This window comes from Eretmochelys imbricata, chromosome 20 (assembly GCF_965152235.1).
Source record: "Eretmochelys imbricata isolate rEreImb1 chromosome 20, rEreImb1.hap1, whole genome shotgun sequence".
Taxonomy (NCBI): Eukaryota; Metazoa; Chordata; order Testudines; family Cheloniidae; genus Eretmochelys; species Eretmochelys imbricata.
In genome coordinates this window covers 12,845,318-12,871,792 of record NC_135591.1, presented here as the reverse complement: position 1 = coordinate 12,871,792, position 26,475 = coordinate 12,845,318, and the positions used below count along the sequence as shown (strand labels likewise).

General features: G+C 50.5%; 1 protein-coding gene across 1 annotated transcript in view; it reads right to left on the bottom strand.

Moving 5' to 3' along the window:
- Positions 1-8,716: 8,716 nt before the first annotated feature.
- LOC144277892 (C-type lectin domain family 4 member G-like) overlaps positions 8,717-26,475 on the bottom strand; it is a 49,313-nt gene continuing 31,554 nt past the window's right edge. Inside the window, exons 2-10 of the mRNA XM_077838916.1 lie at positions 21,035-21,232; positions 18,734-18,859; positions 17,032-17,094; positions 15,357-15,419; positions 15,108-15,170; positions 12,387-12,476; positions 11,412-11,563; positions 9,745-9,851; positions 8,717-8,855 (exon numbers count right to left, since the gene is read on the bottom strand). Of these exons, the coding sequence (XP_077695042.1) occupies positions 8,717-8,855; positions 9,745-9,851; positions 11,412-11,563; positions 12,387-12,476; positions 15,108-15,170; positions 15,357-15,419; positions 17,032-17,094; positions 18,734-18,859; positions 21,035-21,232 (1,001 nt within the window). The remainder of the gene's footprint in view (positions 8,856-9,744; positions 9,852-11,411; positions 11,564-12,386; positions 12,477-15,107; positions 15,171-15,356; positions 15,420-17,031; positions 17,095-18,733; positions 18,860-21,034; positions 21,233-26,475) is intronic.

The window sequence follows — 26,475 nt, the reverse complement described above, 5'->3', positions numbered from 1 at the left end:
GCATCTAGGAACAAAGCACTTACTGTAACACCTCAGGGCGGGTGGCAGGGATAGCTCAGTGGTTTGAGCATTGGCCTGCTAAACCCAGGGTTGTGAGTTCAATCCTTGAGGGGGCCATTTGGGATCTGGGGCAAAAATTGGGGATTGGTCCTGCTTTGAGCAGGGGGTTGGACTAGATGACCTCCTGAGGTCCCTTCCAACCCTCATATTCTATGCCCTGGTCCATATCGTCCTGTGTCCTTCCTTCAGCTGTGGCCAATCCCTGATGCTTCAGCGGAAGGCGAAAGAAAACCAAAATGCACTGGGCCAATTGTGCATCTGCGGGGAAAGTATTCCTCCCTGACCCCTGCAGGTGACAAATTGAAGCCCTGAAGCATGAGCATTGATTGTAGAAATTGTCTAAGTGTAAAGCTGTGAGTGTTCTCAGCATGGTGAGGGCCATGCAGCGCTTCCTCTGCTCTCCAAGCCAGAGCAAAGAGTATGGTATTTTATCCTGGTGCTGGAGCCAGAGATACAGGACAGGGGTGGGGTTATTATAAATGATGTGAACTGCGCTTACACCACACAAATCAGACAAGGCCTTGCCCAAAGAGCTCGCAGACTGAATGAGGTAAGAGAGACAAGCAGCACAAATCCATCCCACCTTCTTCTCTGCATTGGGTGAGAGCACAACACGCTCCCTGCACTGGCCCTGTGGGGCTGCCAGGCTTGGTTGCCGGGCTCCCATCTCTTTCTCTTGCCCTCTCTGGCTGCGTGTGGAAGCAGGATGCTTGTGCACTAGGAGACCTGTGGGAACAGATTTCCTTCTGAGAGCAGTAATGCTAATCCCCGCTAGGATGTTGCTCTGCCACCCGAGTCTGTCCCCTAGCAACAGGAGAGACAGCAGTGGACATTGGGACAATCCCCAACATCAGCCCCCCCATGGCATCACCATGGCAGTCCCCACCCTTCCAATTGCTTCTGCCTGCAGGCATTGCTGAATTTCAGCTGCTCTCTCTCCCTCAACCATGCTATGGGTCTGTTTGCCCCGAGCCCTGTTACGAGCCAGTCCGTCTCCTCCCCTTTACAATGAGTCTATTCTGATTCCATTCCAGAGCCACTGACCTTGGGGCCTGAACCCCCGGCCCGGGCCGGGATTTTACACTTGGCAGAAAAGCTTTGAGCCAGGATGTTCCAGTTACTTCAAAGGCAAAAGTGGCTCCAGAGTGGCAGGGTCAATGAAACAAGGTCTCCCCTGCTCTGAGCACATTCTAGGGTCACTCGTCACATCTCTCCTTTATCTTTATCCCCAACCTCCTAACCCTTATCACCTCAGACCTGTTGGGCCCAAACAACAGAGCCCTGGGCCCCAAAGCCCCACATCTATCAGAGATTTCAAACCCAGACTGGGATCTGGGTCCCAATTGACGCGATCTTCACTATGAGGTGAACCACAGCCCCAGACCCCGGCAATTTGGGCTGTTAGAGATGGAGCCCAGATCTGAATTCGGTATCTTGGCCATCTCTTACAGTGACCCATAGCACAGGGTGGGACTAAGGGGACCTTATGGCCTCTTCTTTCACGCACACACACACACACACAGAGGGAGCCAGGGAGAGCTGAAGAATGGTCAGTCACCTCAGTTTACCCCGTCACGCTGTGTGGAGAGGCTCACAACTGTGAGTGCTGACCTCCAGGGCAGTCTGTCAATAACAGGGCAGACACCCCATGCTGGTGCTGTGTTCTATAATTAGATTTCACCAAGCCAGTAACAACTGTGAATTCCTGGATCACTATACCAGCCTTACCATGGAGTCACAGACAGTCCCCTTAGACTCTCCAGTCTATCCTGCCACCCAGACAAACTGGACTTAGTGATAAATGCTCACTTACACCAAAAATCGCACCACATTCAGGTTGCTTCCAGTCCCAAGGCACCAGTCACTTATCCCAGATCAGTTGGTACCTTCAATCTTCTACCAAACACAACGCCCGCAGCCAGTCCTATCTGAAAGTTTATTAACTAGGAAAAAGAAAGAAATAAACAAATGAGTTGCAATCTAGATCCTAAGAGTGACAGAGTTGTAGTGATCTGTCAATTCAAAGTGTCTTTGAGGGCGAACTCAAAAGGCAGCCCCTGGTGATTTCTGACTTCAGTTTGGTGTCTCCAGCCCTGTCAGAGTTCAAACAGTGAATTCGGAACTGTTTAAGAACACTTTGCTAGATGCCCGAAAAGCCACAATAATGACAGATGAACATACTGGTTAAAAAAAAAAAGACCTGGTTTAGAGGGGAAGTGAAGGCAACTATATACATATATATCTCAAATAAATGGAAGAAATGGGGAAGTTGGTAGTAATGAATATAAATCAGAAGCTAGGAATTGTAGAAAATTGATAAGGGAAGCAAAGGGACACAAGGAGAAATCTTGTGGCCAGAAGAGTTAAGGACAATAAGGAGTTTTTTAAGTCTATTAGGAACAAAGCGAATCCTAACAATAGTATTGGTCTATTACTAGGTGGAAATGGTAGAATTATCAATAATAACAGAGAAAAGGTAGAAGTGTTCGATAAATATTTCTGTTCTATATTTGGGAAAAACACAAATGATGATTCATTTCATATGATAACACTCTTTCCATTCTACTAGTATCTCAGGAGGATGTTAACCAGTAGGGACTCATGTTTAATCAGTAGGTCTGGATAACTTGCAAACAAGAGTATTAAGAAAGCCTGCTGAAGAGCTTGCTTTAATGTTCATTTTCAACAAGTCATGGAACATGGAGAAAGTTCCAGAAGAGTCAAAGAAAGCCAACACTGTGCCAATATTTTAAAAAAGCAAACAGGATGACCCAGGTAATTATATACCTGTCAGTCTGAGATTGATCCCAGGCAAGATAACAGAGCAGCTGATACTGGAATTAAAGAACAGTAATATAAGTAACGTCAATCAACATGGGTTTATGGAAAACAGCTCCTGTCAAAGTAACTAGATATCTTTTTTGTTGAGTCTATAAGTTTGCTTGATAACAGCAGTAGTGTTGATTTAATATACTTTAATATTCTGAAAGGCATTTCACTTGGTACTGCATTCAAACTAGAATGATATAAAATTAACATGATGATACACATTAAATGGACTAAAGCTGAATGAACTAACTGAAAGTTACATTTTGAGACTATATATGGTGAATCATCATCAAACAGGTGATTCCAGCAGTGCACCACAGGGGTCCGGTTTTGGCCCCACATTATTTAAGGTTTTTTTCAACGACTTGGAAGAAAACATAAAGTCACTGACGAAGTTTGCAGACGACCCAATGAGTAGGGGATATTTATAACGAACTACATTCAAAAAGCGACATAAAAAGAATTAGCTGCAAATGCGAGCACCAAACAGGCAATGGTTAATTAAGGTTACCCCCGCAACTTTAATTTGGCCCTTGTGCATATGCATTATGACACGGCTTTTAATGCCATGATCGTTCACTATTACCCACAGGACCCTGGCCCCAATACTGGCATTTCCACACTTTTGAGTACATGGCTTTGCAACCTGAAAAAAACAAAATACCACCAAGTGGAGCCAAAATAACCCTCCTTGTGGGACCACAGGAGAGTTGACGCATTTCAATATACAGCATGGACCTCTGCCACTTGAGCTAACGGAGGAACTGGTAGAAGTGGTCGACTCTTATCCTCTCTCTGCACCAGCCTCTAGAGAGGGATGGGACACACGCTTTGCCAGTGGGTTCACAGCTATTTGCCTGACAGCGGAGGAATGCTGAGAGGCAGGGCTTGTCTAAGACGGCGGATTAGTCCACCCTAACGAGAATGAGTGTGGCTTGAAAATGCCTGCGTACACACAACACAAACCCTTAAAGGGCGCTAACTCAGGAATCCTGGGCTCTGTGCCAGCTTTGGGAAGGGCATCTGTTCCGGGGGCTATTGACTCTGCTACCCCCTCCCCCACCCCACCCCTTCTGCCCCTGCCCCTAACATCTCCCTCCTCCTCCCCCTCTCCCCTCTGCGCCTATGCGCCTAGCCCTTATCCTTTTCCCCGACTACTCTCCCCTACTTCTCAGCCCCACAAACAGCCAGGCCCGCTGTGTTCCCTTCTCCCCTCTTTCTCACCCCTATGGTTAGGCTGTTTCCTCCGTCTCCGGGGGAGCATTGAGTGCACAGGAGAGACAGTCTGGGGCCCAGCACCACAGCATCCCCCAGCAGCCAGGAGGAGCCATTATAGGAAAAGCCCTGCTCATCCTTGTAGCCTGTTTCTGGTGATTTCTGGGCCCGTTTTGCTGTGATGCCCTGCCCTGCTCTTTGCACATAGAATCATAGAATCATAGAATATCAGGGTTGGAAGGGACCTCAGGAGGTCATCTAGTCCAACCCCCTGCTCAAAGCATCTGAAGAGGTAAAGTATTGCAGCTAACTACATAGCTTCACCCCACTGCTTCTCTCCCTCGCTTTGGGCCAAACAAAGTCCGTGCTGCAGTGCTGGTCATTTTCGGGAACCGCCAAGGTCAGCACCGCCTGGCTGCAACCCGCACCCACTCCCACACTCAAACTCCCTCCCAGAGCCCGCCCCTTTATCCCCTCCTGCACCCCAAACACCTGATGCCCCAGCCCTGAGCCTGCACCCCACACCCTAACTCCCTCCCAGAGCTCTCACCCCTCATCCCCTCCCGCACCCCAAACCTCTGCGGCCTCTGTCCTGAGTCCCCACCCCACAGCCAAACTCCCGCCCAGAGCCCGCACCCAAACTCCCTCCCAGAGCCAAAACCCCCTCCCACACCCAAACTCCCTCGCAGAGCCTGCACCCTGCACCCACTCCCGCACCCAAACTCCCTCCCAGAGCCCACACCCTCTCCCACACCCAAACTCCCGCCCAGAGCCCACACCCCCTCCCGCACCCAAACTCCCTCCCAGAACCCGCACCCCCTCCCGCACCCAAACTCCCTCCCTGAGCCCTCACACTGCACCTCCTCCCGCACCCAAACTCCCTCCCATAACCTGCACCCCCTCTTGCACCCCAACCCCCTGCCCCAGCCTTGTGAAAGTGAGTGGGATGGGGAATGGTATCAGGGCCCGCATCTCAGACAGCCTTCCTGGGCCCTGATACCATCCCCCACCCCACACACTTTCCCTCTCTGCCCCGATCCCATCTCCCGACCCCACACACTTTCCCTCCCCATCCCTGATCCCATCCTGCACCCCGCACACATGCCCTCTCCACCCCTGAACCCATCCCCCACGCACACATTTGCCCTTCCCCCAAATCCTATCCATGTGACCCCAGGGACCTCTTGGTGCCAACTGGCAGAGGGGACAAAGTGGATGCACAGGGTTAACTTGGATCCCCTGGCTCAGGAATAAGTATAATAATTCACCAAAGGTGACATGAAAGGTCTCTAGCGAAAGCCAGTAGCTCACTGGTCATCACAATCACTGTGAAACATATGTACGGATAATAGTTAAGAAGTTATGTATAGATGCTTAAAAATATGTGGTTTAAGTTGGGGGCTTCTTACCAGAAGGTGATTGTGACAGGGCGCTTGCCTCGCACTGGCCCTAAGAGGGTTAAAATCCATCTAGGGAGGCTGAGGGGCAGGCAGCCAAAGGAGGGGCTGCTGGGGAAACAGCCAATTAGGGCAGCGGCTGCAGAAAATTAGGGTGGCAGCTGGAGCAGCCAATCAGGGCCCAGCCAGCCTACATAAAAGGAAGCTGCAGACCAGAGCACATAGTCTGCTGCAGGGAGTCCTAGGGAGAAGACTGGCTTCCTAGAGGGCTATAGAGAGACCAGCACTGGGGAAAGGGCAGGTGCTAACAGGGACTGGGAGAGCTCCTGACAGACTGCCAGGACTTACAGGCTTGAGGCCCTGGGAAAAGGAGCTGGAGCCAGAGGCAGGAGCAGAAGGAACTGAGGCTGCGGGGAAGTGGCCCAGGGAATCGAGACAGTGAGCTGGAAGGAAGGAGCAGCCTGGCTGTGGACTGCCAAGCTGCTGAGAGGAGTGGCTGGATGCTTGTTGGAGGAGTCCCCTGGAAGTGGGGAACCGGATGGTGACATGGCTGGAGGGCTGTGCCACAAAGCAGATGAGAGAAAGGAGCTGTAATAGGTCTGCAGGCGGAGGTGAGAATGGGAGAGCCACCACCCAGAACACACCTGCTGCACTGAGCTAATTCCTGAAATGACCAGCAGGTGGCGCCAGTGTGGTGAGTGATGCCATGACAGGGATAAGCCGGTTCCTTTCAAGCAGGAGGTGAGAGATGCTTCTCTCTCCGTCTGAGCTGGTGTGTGCTGTAAGACTCACACTGGATGCCTATTTGCTTTATGGAGCCTGAACCTAATCAAGAGTTTGCAAAGTCTACAAGAAAGATGCAGACAGGAGAAAGCATCCAGCAGGGGGCATCCTGTTTACGAGCAAAGACAATGGATGTGGGAGGAGGGGTATAACTGGGAGTACTGGGGTACACATATGAGCCTAAAACGAGGGGACAGGCTACCAGCATGCATATCTTACGAAAGGAGGGTCCCAGCTGTTAAGTGCTGAGAGAAAGACTTTGGGTGAGCTAAGCTTTGTTAGACAGGGAAGTTTCTCTGGTTAGTTAAGTTGAGGCTCTAGAAACCATGTTATGATTTTATTTGACAGGTAACTATTTGTTTCCAATATTTGTTACTTGCTGCTTTTCAAACTTCTATTCTTAATTGAACTTATACTTGGCTTCACTGTATAAACATGTCTAAGTGCTGTCTTTCAAGTGGAGCTGTGTTCTGAGGTGTAGCTGCTAAGCTGCAGTGTCTGGCTCCTTTAGGAGCAGTGTAGCCAAAGGCATGGTGAGTGTTCCCCTGGAGAGGCCAGCCCCTGTGCCATGGGACACTCACTCACAGGACTTGGGTTGGAGTGCATTTATTGCTAACCCTCACAATTCCTCTGTCCCCTTTTCCCTCCCCAACATCCCTGTCCCTCCTTCCCTCCTCCACACTAGTAGGCTTGCCAACTTTCTAAACCCTGAAAACCAAACACTCCTGCCCCACCTCTTCCTCTGAGGCCCTGCCCCACCTCTCTCCCACTCCATCGCTCGCTCTCCACCCCAGCCCCCATGACTCATGCCCCTAGGACTTACCTGCTGCCTTGTCACCATGCCTCAGTGGGTCACAACTGAATACCAAATTCAGACCAAACTGCTGAGAAATAGGGCAGATACACCCCAAAACTGGTGGTTATTCTTCCATAAAAGATACCAGATCAGCAACAAAAGTAAACTTCTGGCTAACAAGAAGTCAGAAATTCAGCCTCCTTAGATATTCCAGTCCTGGATTCAACATCCAGACACTAGACTTAATGATGTGTGATTATTTAAAACCAATTTCATCAAACAAAGGGTTCTTCTGATCCCAAAGGAGCAGCCACATACCCAGATCAATATATAACTCAGATCTTACCCAATAATCACGCTGTTGTCAGTCCTTTAGTATCTCATATCTAAAGGTTTATTTATAGAAAGCAAGAGGTGAGACTTAAAATTGGTTAAAGGAATCAAATACATACAATAATTGCAAAGTTCTTGGTTCAGGCTTGAAGCAGGGATGCACTAAACTGCTGGCTTGTTAAATCTCTGGTTGCTTCCAAATGACCCGGGGCCCTTTAAATCACACCCGAGCTACCAGCTGCAGAGGCGGCTGGGAGGCTCGGGAGCGATTTAAAGGGCCCAGGGCTCCAGCTGCCGCTACCGCAGCTGAGCCCTGGGCCTTTTAAATCACTGAGGAGCCCTGGGGGCTCCCGGCTGTCACCGCTACCCCAGGGCTCTGCGCTCTGGCAGAGCTTTAAAGGGCCTGGGGCTTCGCTGTGGTAGCAGCTGCCAGAGCCCCGAGCCCTTTAAATCCCCACCTGAGCCCAGCTGCCCGAGCCCTGGGGTAGTGGTGGCCGGGCTCCATTGGGGATTTAAAGGGCCCCGGGGCAGTAGCGGTGGCTGGAGCTGTGTAAATTTTAGCCCTAGTTAGCAGGGGAGGAAAACTTGCACTAAACCAGGAAGTTGGTCACATCCTTTACTATAGAGAAATGACCAGATCTATACCATGTTGATGGGATTGACTGGCAGGTTCTAAAATTTGACTTCTTGTGCAGTAAGGATTCTGCCCCCTTTCCCCATAAATGCTGATAATGGATTAATATAGTTCAGGGGGCTAGCTGGGTTTTCCACCCAATAAATTGCCACATTGTGAAAGAGTCTGTTTTGTCTAATAGTTAAAGCAGGGGCTGGAATTCAGGGCACTTAGGATCTTTTCCCAGCTCTGGGAGTTGAATGGGGTCTAGGGATTAGAGTCAGGGGGGTTGAGAGTCAGGATTCCTGGGTTCTATCCCTGGCTCTTGGCGGGGAGGATGGTTTAGTGGTTAGAGCAGTAGTAGTCAGGACTCCTGTTTCCAGCCATGTGAAATCCTGTAGTGTAATAAGAGCAGGGGACTGGGAGTCAGGACTCCTGGGTACTAATCCAGTCTCTTCCACTGATTCACTGCTGTGACCTGGGTAAGTCCTTGTGCTTCAGTTTCGCCAGCTATAAAGTTGGGGTGATAGTACCTTGCTCCCAAGAGTGGAAGGGGTGAGGTCTGTGAGGTTTAATGCACTGAAGTTTGTAAAGAGCTGGCAGACCTTGCATGGAAGGGGCAGAGGGCAGCGGGGTGGCTCTGTGGTTATTAAGATGCACTGGCTGTGTTGTGTTCCTCCTGGCCACTGTTTAACAAGTCCACTTCTTTTCACAGATCCAGCCATCCCCATTCATCGTACACGCAGCGTCGTTCCACTTCCCATCTTTGAGCATCATCACACAGTCCTCACCGCTGCCAAAATTGTTGGGCTCCCCTCGATCCCAGTTGCTGGGGATCAAAGAGTAGCAAACTCAGCTAGGCATTCGAGGGAAGCCCTGGTGAAATGCACTCCCTGAAATCCCACTTAAGCCCCCAGAGAGGGTGATCCGGCCTCACCCTCTGGAAAGTGGTTTGAGGCTGACTGTTACAGAGCACTGGATAAGAGCCAAGTGTAATGATATAGGGCCTGACTGACCTCTGTTACTCTAGTTTTAAACTGGTCTAGCTATTAACTTCAATAGAATTTACACTGGTGTAAATCTGGGGTAATACAGTGGTGGATCAGGGCCGTACTGTTACAGTGAGTTACCCACAGTCTTACAAGTGCTTTTCCTGAGTGGCTGAGCACTGACCAGGCTTGGAGGACACCCTGCGTGGTTAGTGCTGTGATCCACATTCTCTTTGGTCAGTCCTCGCTTCCAGCCTGACTCTCTACGTGGAGTTAATTCTCAGGATAGAGTCACTTCCTGGGAACACTGGGCTATTTGGGCTGAGGTTTATGCAAGAGGGGACTGAGCTGGGTGCTGTTGGTGATACCTCTGCCCCAGGTCTAGTGTAAATAAACAAGTTACACTAAGAAGGAGCCAGATTCCACCGATTTCTTCTAAAAGGGGAAACTGCCCCGTAAGACCCTGAAAACTGCTACTGCTCAGCTGAAGGTGACAATTTAAAGCTGAGCATCATCCACCACTTTGTTCTCTACCCCACTAGCTCAGGTTCCCTGTAGGGAAACTCTGGACAGTTTAAAGAGCAGAGCAGATGGAAGATGAATCAAGAAAGGGCAGCTCCACCCACTCAGCCAATGACTCAATGTGTTTGAAATGTACTAATTGGCCAGTTGCACCAGAGCCAACCCCCCACCCTGCCCTCATGTACCAGTGAGCGGGATTGGGCTGACCTGTGTGACACAGAACTGTCGTCGACCCATATAAATGTCCCTTCATTGCTAACATCGTGCAGGCCAATCCAGTACTGCTTGCTGTTAGCATTCTTTGTCAAAAACTCCTGAAAAAAGAAAATGATTGATTGCAATAAAATATGGCCCAAATCTAAGGCACCATCCCAATCCCACCTCACACAGCCCGTACTCCTCTCTGTTGTTCTCCTTGTGCCGAGATGTGGCCCATTGGGTTAGGCAGTGACTGAGATCGAGGCCCCCTTGGGCCAGGTGCTTCACAGACACCTAGTGAAAGATGCTCCCTGCCCCAAAGAGCTTACAATCCAACAGACAAAACCAAGGGTGAGAGGGGAAACTAAGGCATGGTGATTTGTGCCAGGCCACACAGAAGGTCAGTGGCAGAGCAGCGAGTAGGACCCAGCTGTCCTGGCTCCCAGGCTTGTCCTGCACCACTAGACCAGGCTGGCTCCCCTCCCAAAGGACCTGCTGAGGGAGCTGCGGCTCTGGATGGATGTGGAAGCACCATGTGGACATGGAGGCTAGGCAGGAAACATCAGGGAGCTCCCAAGTGACCACGATCTCATGGATCCCAGTCCTCCACCAGACGCTGTGTGTCCTTTCCCCATCACTCCTTACAATCAGGGGTCTCTCTCTGATTCCCGCAAAGGTTCCCTTCCCAGGGACCTTCCCTGGAGCTGTCAGGCTGATTTGCCTGAGGGTCCCCAGCAGCCTGACTGGCGCTTGGGATGAATTGTGCAGTGACTCTTGGGAGTTGGGGGAGCGCCCGAAGTCTGTGTTCTGGGAAGCGGTTTGCTACTCGATCCTGTGCCAATAGACGGTGCTCACGTATATGTAGCATGGTCCCTGGGTTTTGTAGGACCAAGACAATTTCTTGTGCACTGCAAATGGCTACCTCAGAGCGGCCATACTGGGTCAGGCCAATGGCCCATCTAGCCCAGTGTCCTGTCTTGCGACAGTGGCCAGGACCAGGTGCTTCAGAGGGCATGAACAGAACAGGGCAATTATTGAGTAATCCATCCCGTGTTATCCACTCCCAACTTCTAGCAGTCAGAGGCTTAGGGACACCCAGAGCATTGGGGTTACGTCCCTGACCATCTTGGCTAATAGCCATTGATGGACCTGTCCTCCAGGATCTCATCTCATTCTTTTTTGACCCTAGTTATACTTTTGGCCTCCACAACATCCCCTGGCAGTGAGTTCCTCAGACTGACTTTGTGTTGTGTGAAGAAATACCTCCTTAACTTTGGTTTAAACCTGCTGCCTATTAATTTCATCAGGTGATGCCTAGTTCTTGTGTTCTGTGAAGGGTCAATAACACTTCTTTATTCACAGTCTCCGCACCCGTCCTGGTTTTATAGCCTCTGTCACATCCCCCCTTAGCCATCCCTTTTCCAAGCTGAACAGTCCCACTCTTTTTAATCTCTCCTCATCTGGAAGCTGTTCCAGCCCCCTGATCATTTTTGTTGCCCTTCTTGTGCACATCTTTACACCAGTGCATAATGTGTTTCCTAGGCACTGAGTAGAGAAACATCAGCTACTATCCTGTCCCCAGGCATCTCTCTCATGCCAAGAGCCTCCCAATTGCTGGTAGACCATCTCCACGCCCTGTCCGGGCTGTGTGGCTGGACTCAGTGAGCCTGACTGACCTGCTTTTGTGGGTTATCAAGAATAATCAGCTCGGCACCTTGGTCTTTGCAGGCCTGCTTGGCATAGGACCAGTGTTTACGCACTGTGGAGAAGTAGTAGCAGGTCCCTGAATTCAGCAGCCAGCCAGCTGGACAAATGCTGCAGGCAGAGTCTGCAATGCAAGACAAGCAGAGGTCACTCTCAGCGCTGGACTGCAACGGACAATAATAGCGTCTGCCCAGTACCCTTTAGCCAATGACCTCAACGCGCTTAGCCAAGGTGGGGAAGCGTCACCCTTAATTTGCAGAGGGGGGGAAACTGAGACAGAGAGAGGTGCAGTAACTTGCTCAAGACCATTCCCAAGCTGGGAAGAGAACTCAGGAGACCTGATTTCCGGCCTCACCTGCTCTAACCACTAGCCCAGTGGTTTTCAACCTTTTTTCATTTACGGCCCTTTAAAACATTTCTAATGGTGGTGCAGACCCCTTTGGAAATCTTAGACATAGTCTGCAGACCCCCAGGGATCCGCGTACCACAGGTTGAAAGCCACTGCACTGGACAACATTGGCCTCAAGGAGCTGGGAATAGAAGCCAGGAGTCCCAGTGGCCAGCCCTCTGCTCTAACCACTAGACTTCATATACCTCCCAGAGATGGGAATAGAACCCAGGTGTCCTGCATTCCAGTCCCCTGCTCTAACTATTAGACAAAACTGACTCCTTGACAAACTAGGGGAAATCCCAGCTAGCCCCCTGAACATTAACACTGCTTGTGGGGAAAAGGAGCAGGAATCCTAACTGCACGAGGTGCCATGGCCCAGGCCCCCATTTGCTGGGTGCCGTACATTATTTGTTACATGGATTATGGCAGTGCTTAGATGCCGCAGTCATAGATCAGGCCCCATTCTGTCAGGCATGGTACAAACACAAAACAGAAAGACGGTCCCTGCCATGAAGAGCTGACAGTCTCAGCAAGTCGAGGCTGGCGTGTGTCTCACTGTTCCTTTTCTGGACAGCATCCAGAATCTTGTAGGCTTCAGCCCTGATGGTATCTCTGTCACTTTTCGCTTTGGCCAGACCCTCTGACACTGCAAACACAACACACTGTCACATGTAGGAATAGGGTTGTACCCCTTTAAGCAGTATGTGAGCCTTGAGTGGCGCTCACCATATTCTGTACTTCAGAAGCTGCCAGAAGCCAGCTAGAGCAGCTGGTGTGTGCAGCTAGGCCTGGCACACCTGTGTGCAGATCGTAAACACTGGGACTTGGGGCCTGGCTGTGACACTGAAGTGGGGCCCCTATCCCAGCAGCAGGAGTCACAGAGCTTGTTACACGGTCAGTCTGACACAGTCATTAGGGACTGGAGACCCGGCTGGAATCACCAGCTGAACCTGAACCTTTCACAAGGGTCAAAATCATTCATCTAAAACCAGGTCCCTGCCCCCAAACCTCAGCAGGAGCCCTGCCCTCGCCTCACACCCAGGCACACTGCCCTGCCCCACAATTCCCTACCTCTGGCTCCCCAGTTTATTACACCTGGGTCATCTTCTGCCCAGCCCTTTCATCTACCTGCCTCCCCTCAGCCACTAATGAGTCACCATCCCCATCTCCCTCCCCTCGGCCCTCCCCTGCTTCCAAAACACATATCCCCTCTCCTAGCGGTCCCAAGTGAACCTAGGGAGAAAGAAACAGCCAGATCCCCCCTCTGTAGCAGCCCAGCCCATGGGAGTCCTTAAAGGCCAGAGACTCCTGCAGTGACCGGGAATGCACCTGGGGTGAGAATCTCTGGAACTGAAGAGTGAACTGGCTTCCCCAGTTCACCCCAGCTAGTCACACACACTGAGCCTGGTACAAGAGGAGCCCTGAGTGCAGAGGCTCTGTGGGCACTGGCTGTGTCCCTGCCCCTCTGGTGGGTCACCCAGAGTAGGGCAGGGCCCTGATTTCCGGCCTCGGTGACTTGATCCCAAATGCTGCTTGCGCGGGCTGGCCTGGCGGGGTAGGGTGGAATGGATCCCAAATCGCCATGGGAACCTGGCGCTGGGATTCTCCATCCCGCTGTTGCCGGCACCCAGTGCCGAGAGGCTGAACAACAGCTTGAGTTGGTTTGTTACCCGGTGTGCTACACCCAATAATTACAACGGGGTGGAGAAGCAGAAAAGTTTATTTGCAGCTGCAAAAAGGTACAGGGAGAATAAAATTTTAAATCCTGCACACAGAGCAGGAAGTTACATAGGCTTTTATACATTTTTTTTTCTAGGGGCGTACACCGTGCCCTAACCCCTGAGCTCTGTCCCTGTCCCATACCTACAGGGTAACTCTGGGCGTCCCCAGCTTCCAACAGAGCATATAATCCGGATTTTGAAAGGTTTCTACCTTATTCAAGGGACCGGTTCTTTACCGCCGTCCACAACAGCTTCTCCACTATATGAGTGCGTTGCACCGTTGTGCCCTCTGGGGTTGATCAAATCGCGTCTCCTCCGAGGCCCCCGATGAACTCACCGCTGCGCGCTGGGCGTCGGTTCTCGCCGCAATCCTCGACCTCCAGGAGGGGTCCGGGCAAGGCTAAATTGCAGCCTCGTCGCCCACCCAGGGACGCCAAAAGCTATTAATCATAAAATCATAGAATATCAGGGTTGGAAGCGACCCCAGAAGGTCATCTAGTCCAACCCCCTGCTCGAAGCAGGATCAATTCCCAGTTAAATCATCCCAGCCAGGGCTTTGTCAAGCCTGACCTTAAAAACTTCTAAGGAAGGAGATTCCACCCCCTCCCTAGGTAACGCATTCCAGTGTTTCACCACCCTCATAGTGAAAATTTTTTCCTAATATCCAATCTAAACCTCCCCCCTGCAACTTGAGACCATTACTCCTCGTTCTGTCATCTGCTACCATTGAGAACAGTCTAGAGCCATCCTCTTTGGAACCCCCTTTCAGGTAGTTGAAAGCAGCTATCAAATCCCCCCTCATTCTTCTCTTCTGCAGACTAAACAATCCCAGCTCCCTCAGCCTCTTCTCATAAGTCATGTGTTCTAGACCCCTAATCATATTGCCGGCACCCAGTGCCGAGAGGCTGAACAACAGCTTGAGTTGGTTCGTTACCCGGTGTGCTACACCCAATAATTACAACGGGGTGGAGAAGCAGAAAAGTTTATTTGCAGCTGCAAAAAGGTACAGGGAGAATAAAATCTTAAATCCTGCACACAGAGCAGGAAGTTACATAGGCTTTTATACATTTTTTTTTTAGCATACTTATTTAATAGCAAGCTGCCCCAAGTATCCATGTAGCCAGCCAATTCAGTTCCCAGCTAGTTTCCTGATTCTTTGTATTATTTGTTAAACTATATATAAAGCTGCTTTATTTAGCATTGTTTTTTTATATTTGCCCTGTTTGGCCTTGCTTAGTTTCAGGCAGTCTGACTCTGCAACATATTGTTGCAGATTTTCAGCATAACTGCTGTGTGTGCCTCCAGGCGGGGGGGCCAAGGACACTTGGGCCTAGTACGCAGAGCTGCTGCGAGTGCCTCCAGGCAGGAGGAGGGGCCAAGGACACCGGGGCCTAGTGCGAGGGGGCTTCATCAACACTCGTGGTCTTCCATCCCCTCGAGTTACCTAGTGGCCATGCCCCAGTGTCCCCAACACCGCTCTCTTCTTTCTGCTGTTCTCCACCCCCTCCTCTGCCTGAGCCCTGCTCCCTGCCCCCCGCCCCGCCATGGGCACTCACCTTCCACTCTCAGCGTGGCCTGGTCCGACTGCAGCCTCTTCAGCTCCGTGGCCAGCTCCACCTCTGAGAGATAAACAGGGCTGATCACGTTCCTGAGAGGGGACCCAGGGCTCAGCGGGAACAAGGAGGTGGCCAGGGAATGGGGGATGTTGGGGGGAGCTTGGAAGGAGGAGGAGTGATGTGACTGGGGTGCAGGAGGTTCGTAGAGGTGATGCTGGGCTGTGGGTCTGTGAGGGCTTCAGTACGTACCAGTGCTGTGCATGGCGGACTGGTTGAAATGAAGTGTCTCCAGTTGCTTCGCTGTCTTGGAGCCTGGAAGACACAGAGGCCGGTGAGCTGGGAACTACCCCTCTCTTCATCTCGTGGGGCAGGGCCGTGTTCCCTAGCAGAGCGGGTCTGTAAGGTACTGGGGTCTCCCGGGGCTGGTTTCCTTCCTGGGAAGAGGCGGCGCGGGTGGATTTTCTTTCGTCCCCTGGCCATGACGGTCCATGACTCAGGCTCCGAGATGGAGAGCGACTTGCCCCAGGCCAGGTAGTGAAGCAAGATTAGAACTCGGGGCTCCCTGCCTCGTGTTCATTCACTCAGACCCCACCTCCAGCTACCAGCCCTGCCTGGGGACAGCTTGTTAGTGAGTTTAGTTAGGGCCCATCCAGACTAGGGAAATTTGTACTAGTGTCACCGTGGACTGGTGCAAATCCCTAGTGCAGACACATGGCACAAGGCTTGCCCAGGTTACCAGGATTAGACCCATTGATGTGAGTCCTACTTTGCATTATCCCAGTGTGTGTCTACATTAGTGTTTTGCATCAGCATTTACCTATCAGGACACGGTCTATAGACAAGGGGCAGGTTCTCCATCACCTGGAATTATTAAAAGATTGTCTGTCTCTTTCTACAAGTTCCACTCCAGCTTCACTGCCAGATATGGGCTGGATATAGGAATCGCTGGGTGGGATTTTCTGGCCTCTGCTATGCAGGAGGTCAGACTAGAGGCCCATAACAGTCCCTTCTGGCTGTAACATCTATGAGCAACGATGGTGCAAACTTCCCTAATGCAGACAGGAACCTAGCTAGTTAGATAGACCCTGAGCCAAACACCACTGAAGACAATGGGAGCCTTTCTATTGGTTCGGTGGGTTTCAGATCAAACCATTAGTTAGTTAATAGGAGCAGAACAGAAAAGAAGAGAGGTTTGGTATTTCTTGTTTCCTTGTTTCCCTTTGCCTGTCTGTCTGTCTCCACCTATCATCCCATGTCTTACACTTAGGTTGGAAGCTCTTTGGGGCAGGAACTGGCTTTGTGTACTATGTTTGTACAGCACCTCACACAATGGAGTCCTGGTTCATAACTGGGGCTCCTGGGTGCTGCCATAATACACCTAACAGGCGAGTCTGGGATCCATAGACAATCACAGTCCTTGTTATAGCCAATGAGTGCTAAGTATCCCCTTTTAGACACAAGAGGAGGAGCAATCAACCTCATTTATGTAGTGAAACAGCTGCAGACAATGAAAGTGACCACCCAAGGCACCAGGCTGCATGGCAGGAAAGAGCTGTGTGGGCCGAGGGGCACCCTGGTTGTAGCCCCAGGTGTTCGGAGCAGCCTGTGTGTGAGGGAGGCTGAAGGAGCTGTGAGCGGGACCCTGTCAGGAAGCAGAGATGGAGTTTCTTGGGCACAGAGCTGAAGGGGCAGAAGGGGCATTTCCGAGACAGGGAACAGCCTGCAGCTGTTTGTTCCTGCTGTGTTCAAGGGAACAAGATGTTCTAACTAAACAAGATCACAGCGAGAACAGACCTGCTTGGGAGCAGCGATTGCTCCCCCTAACAGGAACAAACCCGACAGCACCTCCGATTTTGGCTTCTGCCAAAGGGGCAACATCAGTAATACAAATACACGGACACTCATAAGTAAACTGAATTGTTACCGTTGCCTCTCAGTACAGATTGACCAGTCCGCAACTGCTCCAGCTCCTTGGACATCTCCGAGTCTAGACAGAAGGACAGATGCCAGCTGTTGTTTATATGGTTTGGGGGGGGGCGGGGGGAGGGGGGCTGAGTTTTTGATTTGGGTTCACAGCGTAGAGCGACATGCCGCATTTCTACTTTCCAACTTCCCCCTGTGGAGATAATCTCTGAGGGTGATATCCCCAAAGGGATTTTGGCATTGCAATGCTGAGCACCACAGTGCCTAGAAAATCCCAGGAACACCCACAAAGCCGAGTTACATGCCCAGGCTCCGATACAATGACTGGGGAGAGCAATGCATCTGAGTGCAATCCCCAAAACGCAGCACGCTAGGTGGGGAGCTGTGTAAGTAGCCAATGGGAGATACTGATGAGCCATCCCCACCCTTTTCTCAGAGCTAGGCATGCTAATCCAGGCTGCAGGAATGGGAAGTATCTAGCTCTGCTAGTGATCCACAAACAGGAACTCCTCTCCTGGCTTAGGCACCTAAGTAGTGTCTTTTGGGAATGAGTTAGGTGCCTGCCTCGTTCTACACAAAATGCAGGGGAGGAGGTGCTGCTGCCCACCTTATAATTTATAGCCCAATGGTCAGAACACTCACTTGGGATGTGGGCGACCCAGGTTCAAATCCCTCCTCCCTGGCAGAGGAGCAGAAAGGATTTGTATAGGGGTTTAGGTGGGAGACAAGCATCCAGATGCCTGGAGGGAGGCAGGAGTGTGCATGCCTAGAGGTGTCGAGTGAGTTTAGGTGCCTACAGTGCTCAGTGGGAGTTTTGTGGATTGCAGTAGGAGCCTTAGGTGCCTCACTGGCTTCAAGGATTTCACCCAGAGTCCCCTCTGAATGACCTCTGCCCTGGCGCAGTCTGGCCAACTCCAGAGGTTAAAAACCAATCACAAGATTGGCTTAAAAATCATGAGATTTGTGAAAAATAATAGACTTTACTTTTCTTTTCTTTGCCTCCTGGTTTCTGAGCCATTACATCGCTTTCCCAAGCTTTTCTCTGCAACTAGAATCCGTCTCAGTATTTTTAAATGAAGGCTCAGATTCTCACCTAATCACAGGACACCTGGAGCTGGGGCTTTAATTCAAACACCACCTAGAGTTCACAACGCTGAGGCTGCTGTGTGTAATGACACCCACCAAGGCTCCTCAGCAGGATGTGAATCCCTGCCACAGCAAAGACCTTTTGAGCTACAGGAGCTACTCTCTTAACTGGCAGGAGTAGTTAGGCTGTTATCCTGCGTGGAGCAGCTGCTAGAGGGCATCCCAACACACATTGTACTTACTTGTACCTGTGAATACATTCAAGAATCAAACACCAGCGTGTTCCTGCTCACAGTGTGGGCTCTGGGAAGGTGCCCCACTGCTGTGAATTGGAGGGCAGGTGGCCTGACTTAATGAGCCTTGTCTTACAATTAGCAGCACTATGGCACAATGAAACACATTGCAGGGCCTATATCCCTTCTCCTGCAGTGTCTTGACACTGGCCATTGCCAGACACAAGGGGACCTGGCTGGGAGGTACTCTTGGCCTGAAATCCTGGCCTTGCTGAAGCCAATGAGAGTTTGGCCATTGACTTAATGGAGTCAGGATTTCACCCCTGGTCTTTTCCACTGGTCCATTCCTGTGTGATAGTCCTAAACGCACTCCGGGATACTTACACTTGCCAATCACCATGGCGAGGAGGATGACCCATAATACAAACGACAAGGCGTTCACAGCGTTAAGGGGTAATACTGACCTTTCCTCCCCATTCAGGCCGCTACCGCACTGCAGCAAGGAATTCCCTGGAAGGCAGGAGCAGAGACAGCGGGGGTTAGAGCATTGGTCCCTGCCCTCTGGCGAACCAGTGCTGCGGGGGCAGGTGTGCTCGAAGCCTCGCAGGGAAGGCACTAGGGGAATTCAGAATTCACTATTATTGTAATTCATAAATAGAGATGGACGTGCCACTGGGGTCAGGAATCTCTGTGTAGCACAGAGCATGCAGGGGAATTCACACCCTCTATCTATCTATTCCTATAGAATCATAGAATATTAGGGTTGAAAGAGACATCAGGAGGTCATCTAGTCCAACCCCCTGCTCAAAGCAGGACCAATCCCCAACTAAATCATCCCAGCCAGGGCTTTGTCAAGCTGGGCCTTAAAAACTTCTAAGGATGGAGATTCCACCAAATCCCTAGGTAACCCATTCCAGTGCTTCACCACCCTCCTAGTGAAAGAGTTTTGCCTAATATCCAACCTAGACCTCCCCCACTGCAACTTGAGACCATTGCTCCTTATATCCACCCTATCTATCTATCATTTGCCCACCTGGATTTCCATTGAGCCTAAGCCCCAGAAGTAAGAGAACCCCATTTCCTGGGAGTTCCCTCTGTTTTCCCAAGGATCCTTTGGGGGAGCCAGGCCATGAGATCCATGTGAGATGCTGGGATGATTCCCTGGGGTTTCACCTCCCACCCTTTCTTCTCTCTGCTTTGACTGCCTTCCACCATCAGGATACAGCTCCGCGGCTGCAACCCCTGCCTACATCTCCCCCTCACCCCCTGTTCAGTGCGTGCTCCCCTCCTGATGGTTGCTTGTACCACCTCCCTATGGCCAGCCCTGGCCTCCCCCCCAGTGCCCTATGCTCTCCCATACACTGTCCTCTAAGATTCCTCCCCATCTTGCTGCAGACTCATGCGCCATGAAGCCTGCCAGGCAGAAAGGCTGCCCCCCGCTCTGTGCTGCTCTGTCCCATCCACTGTAGCCTCCTCCAGGCAGGGACAAGCCCTTGGTTCAGAGCGTTGCTCCATGCACAGTACCATGTACTCACCAGCCAACCCCCCCTTCCTCCACTGCCCCAGCCCACTGTGCTGCTGTCAGTGGGGAGGGGAAGGAAGCAGCTGTGTCTCCAACGCCTACATCTCAAATCAGCGCCCCCTCCCACACACACACACACACATATCCCCCTTCACTTTCCAGGAATGAAAGTAAAAAAAGAGGAAGAAAAGAAGCACAAATCTGCTGTAAGCACAGAATTGCACGAGGCATGTTCCTATTGCACAACGCAGGGACATCCCGCCTGATCAGCAGAACTCTGGCTCTGAAATGCCTCTCGTAACACGTCCACCCCTGGGCCTGGGACAGGGATCAGGGCCAAGGCTCCTGATGGTATAACCTGCAATTGTGTACGACGGGCTCCAGCGCCCAGCAACTCGTACATTGTGGACACTAGTCCTGAGTGCAATATGGATGCAAAATGGATCTATTTATCCATTTATCCATTCAATCCCATAAATGCTAGCCATCCCTATATAACCCCATCCAGCCATCCCCATACTCCTCCATCCGTCCATCCATCCAGCCATCCCCATACACCCCCCTCCATTCATCTCCATATACCCCCCATCCACCCATCACCATAAACCCCCCTCCATCCATCCATCCCCATACACCCCCCTCCATCCATCTCCATATACCCCCCCATCCATCTATCCATCCCCATACACGCACATCCATCCCTATCTATCTCACAATCTCCATACACACCAGTTCATCCACATCTATCTATCTATCTATCATCATACAGCACCCCTCCATCCCCATACACTCTCTCTCTCTCTCTCTTGCTCCCCCGCTTTTAAACCCCTCATTGCCAGAGTATGCAAGCACCAAACATAAACATCTGATGAAATGCTGCTGAGACAAGCCTGGAATTCTCAGCCTGGCTCTGCCCAGCACCTCCTGCTGTGATGTATGAAACGCCACCCTCCCAGAGTACAGACCTGCCTTCGAGTCTGACTTCGCTGCTGAGCACTATGCCGCTCCATAAGTAGGGCCCAATCCTGCAAACCTCGCTGACACCGCCCTCCTCTTGGCTTCACTGGGGTGTGGAGTCTGCAGGATCAGGGCGTGTTATCAAGGAGTGAGCTGATTAGCAGGAAATGATTGCGCACTCTCCCACTAATGCAGCCTGGGGTTACCTGCTCTCCCAAAAGCCATTTCTGTCTCCTGTTCCTTGAGCGTCCCTTGGTCGGACTCTTCGCACTTTTGGTAAATGCTGCCTGAAGGCATCACTCTGAGCCTCTTCCTACCCCAATGGCTCAAACGGCTTTTATACCAGCTGAGGTTTTGAGCATCTTTCCTGGAAAAGGAAACACATGTACCCAGCCACTCTTCCTCTCTTCAGAACACAGAGATCTGTGACCCTGTCACTTCTCCTCTAGCAGCTGGGAGCCTTCATCCAATCAGGATTCCTGGTGCAGCTGACAAACAATAGCCACCCACCCAGTGACCCAAGGAGCACAGACAATCTTTAAGTGGGAGGATCTTTTCAGAGCTGGGCATGTCCTTACCCTGGGCCCGGCAAGAGGGGTTCTCGCGTGTGCAGTCTGTGAACATTGCTGTTCAGGGAAACAGAATGGTGAACATCTTGCAAATAAACAAACGGCACTAAGAAAACACCTGACTCCATGTCACCGATTTCTGCTCCAAACAGGAAGCCAATCTACAAGGGCCTGAAAAGCCACTTGTCAAAGGGCACCAACATCTTTCTCTCTTTTCAGGGTCTTTGTGCCATTGATGGCACTTGGCATCTTGTCAGTTTCACTGGTTTCCAGCCCTGCATAGGCTGTGAGTCGGGTTCCCCTGTTGTTTGCATTGATCTCTCTCACAGCACCAGGGAGGGGAAAACAAGGAAAATGCAACGGTAAAAGTACAAAAATTGGCAGGAGTACCCAGGGGAGGAGTAGGAGCTGAAACAACTTGTGTAACTAAAATCACTAGGGGGAATATTTTCAAAAGCACCTAAGGGGATGTCTACACTGCAGCAAAAGCCATGCGGCATGGCTGCGGCTGACCCAGGTCAGCTGACTCAGGCTTGTGGGATGCAGCCTGCAGGGGCTAAAAATTGCAGTGTAGACATTTGGGCTCGGGTGGGAGCCCAGGCTTTGAGACCCTGCCCCTCACCATGTTTCAGAGCCGGGGCTCCAGCCCAAGCCCAAACGTCTATACTGCAATTTTTAGCCCCACAGCACAAGTCCCAGAAGCCCGAGTCGATTGACCCCAGTTCTGTGGCTCAGTGCAGTGGATTTTTTATCGCAGTGTAGACGTACCCTAAGTAATTTAGGAGCATAAATCCCAGTTTCAAAAGGCACTTGGGGCCAGATTTTCAAAGGTATCTGGCCCCTAGAGATGCAAAATCACCTCTCCAGCCCACAGACTGTAACAGTGATGTTGGTGTCTCAGGGAGTTCTGTTCTGAGTAGAGTTCTAAGAAAGGGGATGATATCTTGGGTTCTGGAACCGGACCAGGACTCCTAGATGCTACTGTAATACAAATAAATAATAATCGTCTGTTCCTCAAGAAATGGCTCTCATCTCCAGCTGGCTGACTCCAACGCCAAGATAGCTCAGGACAGAGACACTGCCAGTGACAGAGCTGCAGAATACCTCTGAAAACTGGGCTGAGAGGGGAACCCAGCGGAGAAAGAGGAAAAGGAAGATCTCACCTGGGCCAGCAGGTAAATGATTGGCCTGGCTCCGCCGCCTCTCTGTGGGCTGCTCTGCCTCAGTTTTTGCACCAATGTCACTAAGCCCTGGTCTACACTAGGACTTTAGGTCGAATTTAGCAGCGTAAAATCGATCTAAACCTGCACCCGTCCACAGGATGAAGCCCTTTATTTCGACTTAAAGGGCTCTTGAAATCGATTTCCATACTCCACCCCTGACAAGTGGATTAGCGCTTAAATTAGCCTTGCCGGGTCGAATTTGGGCTACTATGGACACAATTCGACGGTATTGGCCTCCGGGAGCTATCCCAGAGTGCTCCATTGTGACCGCTCTGGACAGCACTCTCAACTCAGATGCATTGGCCGGGTAGACAGGAAAAGAACTGCGAACTTCTGAATCTCATTTCCTGTTTGGCCAGTGTGGCAAGCTGCAGGTGACCATGCAGAGCTCATCAGCACAGGTGACCATGATGGAGTCCCAGAATCGCAAAAGAGCTCCAGCATGGACCGAACGGGAGGTACGGGATCTGATCGCTGTATGGGGAGAGGAATCCGTGCTATCAGAACTCTGTTCCAGTTTTCGAAATGCCAAAACCTTTGTCAAAATCTCCCAGGGCATGAGGGACAGAGGCCATAACAGCGATCCGAAGCAGTGCCGCGTGAAACTTAAGGAGCTGAGGCAAGCCTACCAGAAAACCAGAGGGGCGAACGGCCGCTCCGGTTCAGAGCCCCAAACATGCCACTTCTGTGACGAGCTGCAGGCCATTTTAGGGGGTTCAGCCACCACTACCCCAGCCGTGTTGTTTGACTCTGTCAAGGTTCCTTCCCCACTCTGAATGCTAGGGTACAGATGTGGGGACCTGCATGAAAAACCTCCTAAGCTTCTCTTTACCAGCTTAGGTCAAAACTTCCCCAAGGTACAAAATATTCTACCCTTTGTCCTTGGATTGGCCACTACCACCACCAAACAAATACTGGTTACTGGGGAAGAGCTGTTGGAAATGTCTTTCCCCCCAAAATACTTCTCAAAACCTTGCACCCCACTTTCTGGACAAGGTTTGGTAAAAAGCCTCACCAATTTGCCTAGGTGACTACAGACCCAGACCCTTGGATCTTAAGAACAATGAACAATCCTCCCAACACTTGCACTCCCCCTTTCCAGGGAAATGTTGGCTAAAAAGCCTCACCAATTTGCATAGGTGACCACAGACCCAAACCCTTGGATCTGAGAACAATGAAAAAGCATTCAGTTTTCTTACAAGAAGACTTTTCATAGAAATAGAAGTAAATAGAAGTAAAGAAATCCCCTCTGTAAAATCAGGATGGTAGATACCTTACAGGGTAATTAGATTCAAAACATAGAGAACCCCTCTAGGCAAAACCTTAAGTTACAAAAAAGATACACAGAAGGAAATAGTTATTCTATTCAGCACAATTCTTTTCTCAGCCATTTAAAGAAATCATAATCTAACACATACCTAGCTAGATTACTTACTAAAAGTTCTAAGACTCCATTCCTGGTCTATCCCCGACAAAAGCAGCATATAGACAGACAGAGACCCTTTGTTTCTCTCCCTCCTCCCAGCTTTTGAAAGTATCTTGTCTCCTCATTGGTCATTTTGGTCAGGTGCCAGCGAGGTTACCTTTAGCTTCTTAACCCTTTACAGGTGAGAGGAGTTTTCCTCTGGCCAGGAGGGATTTTAAAGGGGTTTACCCTTCCCTTTATATTTATGACATGCCCCCCAAATCTCAGCTAGGGTGAAACACTGGCTGGGATTTCTTCCTGGAGCTCTAGGAAAAACAGAGTTAATAAGACACATGCATCTCTAAATATACTACCAAGTACATAAAGACTAACAATATTTTCCACATCTCCAGGACGATTTTAACCAGTTGATTCTGGGAAACTTTCACGGGAGAGTGCATCAGCCACTTTGTTAGAAGCTCCTGAGATGTGTTGGATGTCAAAATCAAAATCTTGGAGAGCTAAACTCCACCGAAGAAGTTTTTTGCTATTTTCTTTGACGGTGTGAAGCCACTTCAGTGCATCATGGTCGGTTTGCAGGTGGAAACGCCGTCCCCAAACATATGGGCGTAGCTTTTTCAGAGCGTAGACAATGGCGTAACATTCTTTTTCAGTGACTGACCAGTTGCTTTCCTTCTCAGACAGTTTTTTGCTGAGAAACACTACAGGGTGGAATTCTTGATCAGGTCCTTTCTGCATTAAAACTGCTCCCACACCACGCTCGGACGCATCTGTGGTTACTAGGAATGGTTTGTCAAAGTCTGGGGCCCTTAGTACAGGGTCAGACATGAGTGTCACTTTAAGCTTGTTAAAGGCCTTCTGACACTTTTCGGTCCACTGAACAGCATTTGGCTGTTTCTTTTTGGTTAGGTCTGTCAGTGGGGCGGCGATTTGGCTGTATTGCGGTACAAATCGTCTGTAATAACCGGCCAAGCCTAAGAAGGATTGAACCTGTTTCTTTCACTTTGGGACAGACCACTTTTGGATAGCATCCACTTTGGCCTGTAGGGGGCTGGTAGTTCCTTGACCCACCTGGTGTCCAAGGTAAGTCACTCTGTTTAGGTCTATTTGACACTTCTTAGCCTTAACAGTTAGTCCTGCCTCCCTTATGCGCTCAAGGACTTTTTGTAGATGTTCCAGGTGGTCTGCCCAGGAATCCGAAAATATGGCCACATCGTCAAGGTAGGCGACTGCATATTCTCCTAATCCCACTAGGAGACCATCTACAAGTCTTTGGAAGGTGGCGGGTGCATTTTGCGGCCCGAAAGGGAGTACATTAAATTCATACAGCCCAAGATGTGTGGTGAAGGCTGACCTTTCCTTGGCAGATTCATCTAGTGGTACCTGCCAGTACCCCTTGGTTAAGTCCAAGGTAGAGATGAACTGGGCCCGTCCCAGTTTCTCTAATAGTTCATCTGTGCATGGCATTGGATAGTTGTCTGGGCGAGTTACAGCATTTAGCTTACAGTAGTTCACACAAAAACATATCTCCCCATCTGGTTTGGGAACTAGAACCACTGGAGATGCCCATGCACTTCCAGAAGGGCGGATTACACCCATCTGTAACATATCCTGGATCTCCCGGTCTATAGCAGTTTTAGCTTGAGGAGACACCCAGTAAGGTTGGACCCTAATTGGGTGAGCATTACCTGTGTCAATGGAATGGTATGCCCGTTCAGTCAGTCCTGGGGTGGCTGAGAACGTTGGCGCGTAGCTAGTGCACAGCTCCTTGATCTGCTGTCGCTGCACATGCCCAAGGGTCATGGAGAGGTTCACCTCTTCCACACCACCAGCACATTTCCCTTCGTAGGAGACACCTTCAGGCCACTCAGCGTCGTCTCCTCCCTGGGCTGTAAACTGACAAACCTTTAATTCTCTGGAATAAAAGGGCTTGAGAGAATTAATATGGTACACCTTAGGCTTTTTGTTGGAGGTGGGGAATGCTATGAGATAATTAACAGCTCCCAGGCTCTCCTGGACCGTGAATGGCCCTTCCCACAATGCTTCCATTTTATGGGCCTGGAGCGCCTTTAAGACCATGACCTGGTCCCCTACTTTGAAGGAACGCTCTCTGGCATGTTTATCATACCAGGCTTTTTGCTCTTTTTGAGCATCCTGTAAGTTTTCTTTAGCAAGGGCTAAAGCGGTTCAGAGGGTGTTTTGTAGGTTGGTTACAAAGTCCAGAATGTTCGTTCCTGGAGAAGGTGTAAATCCCTCCCATTGCTGCTTCACCAACTGTAATGGCCCCTTAACCTCACAGCCATATACAAGTTCAAATGGGGAAAACCCGAAACTGGGATGTGGTACAGCTCTGTAGGCAAAGAGCAACTACTGCAACACTAGGTCCCAATCACTGGAGTGCTCATTTATGAATTTACAGAACATGGCCC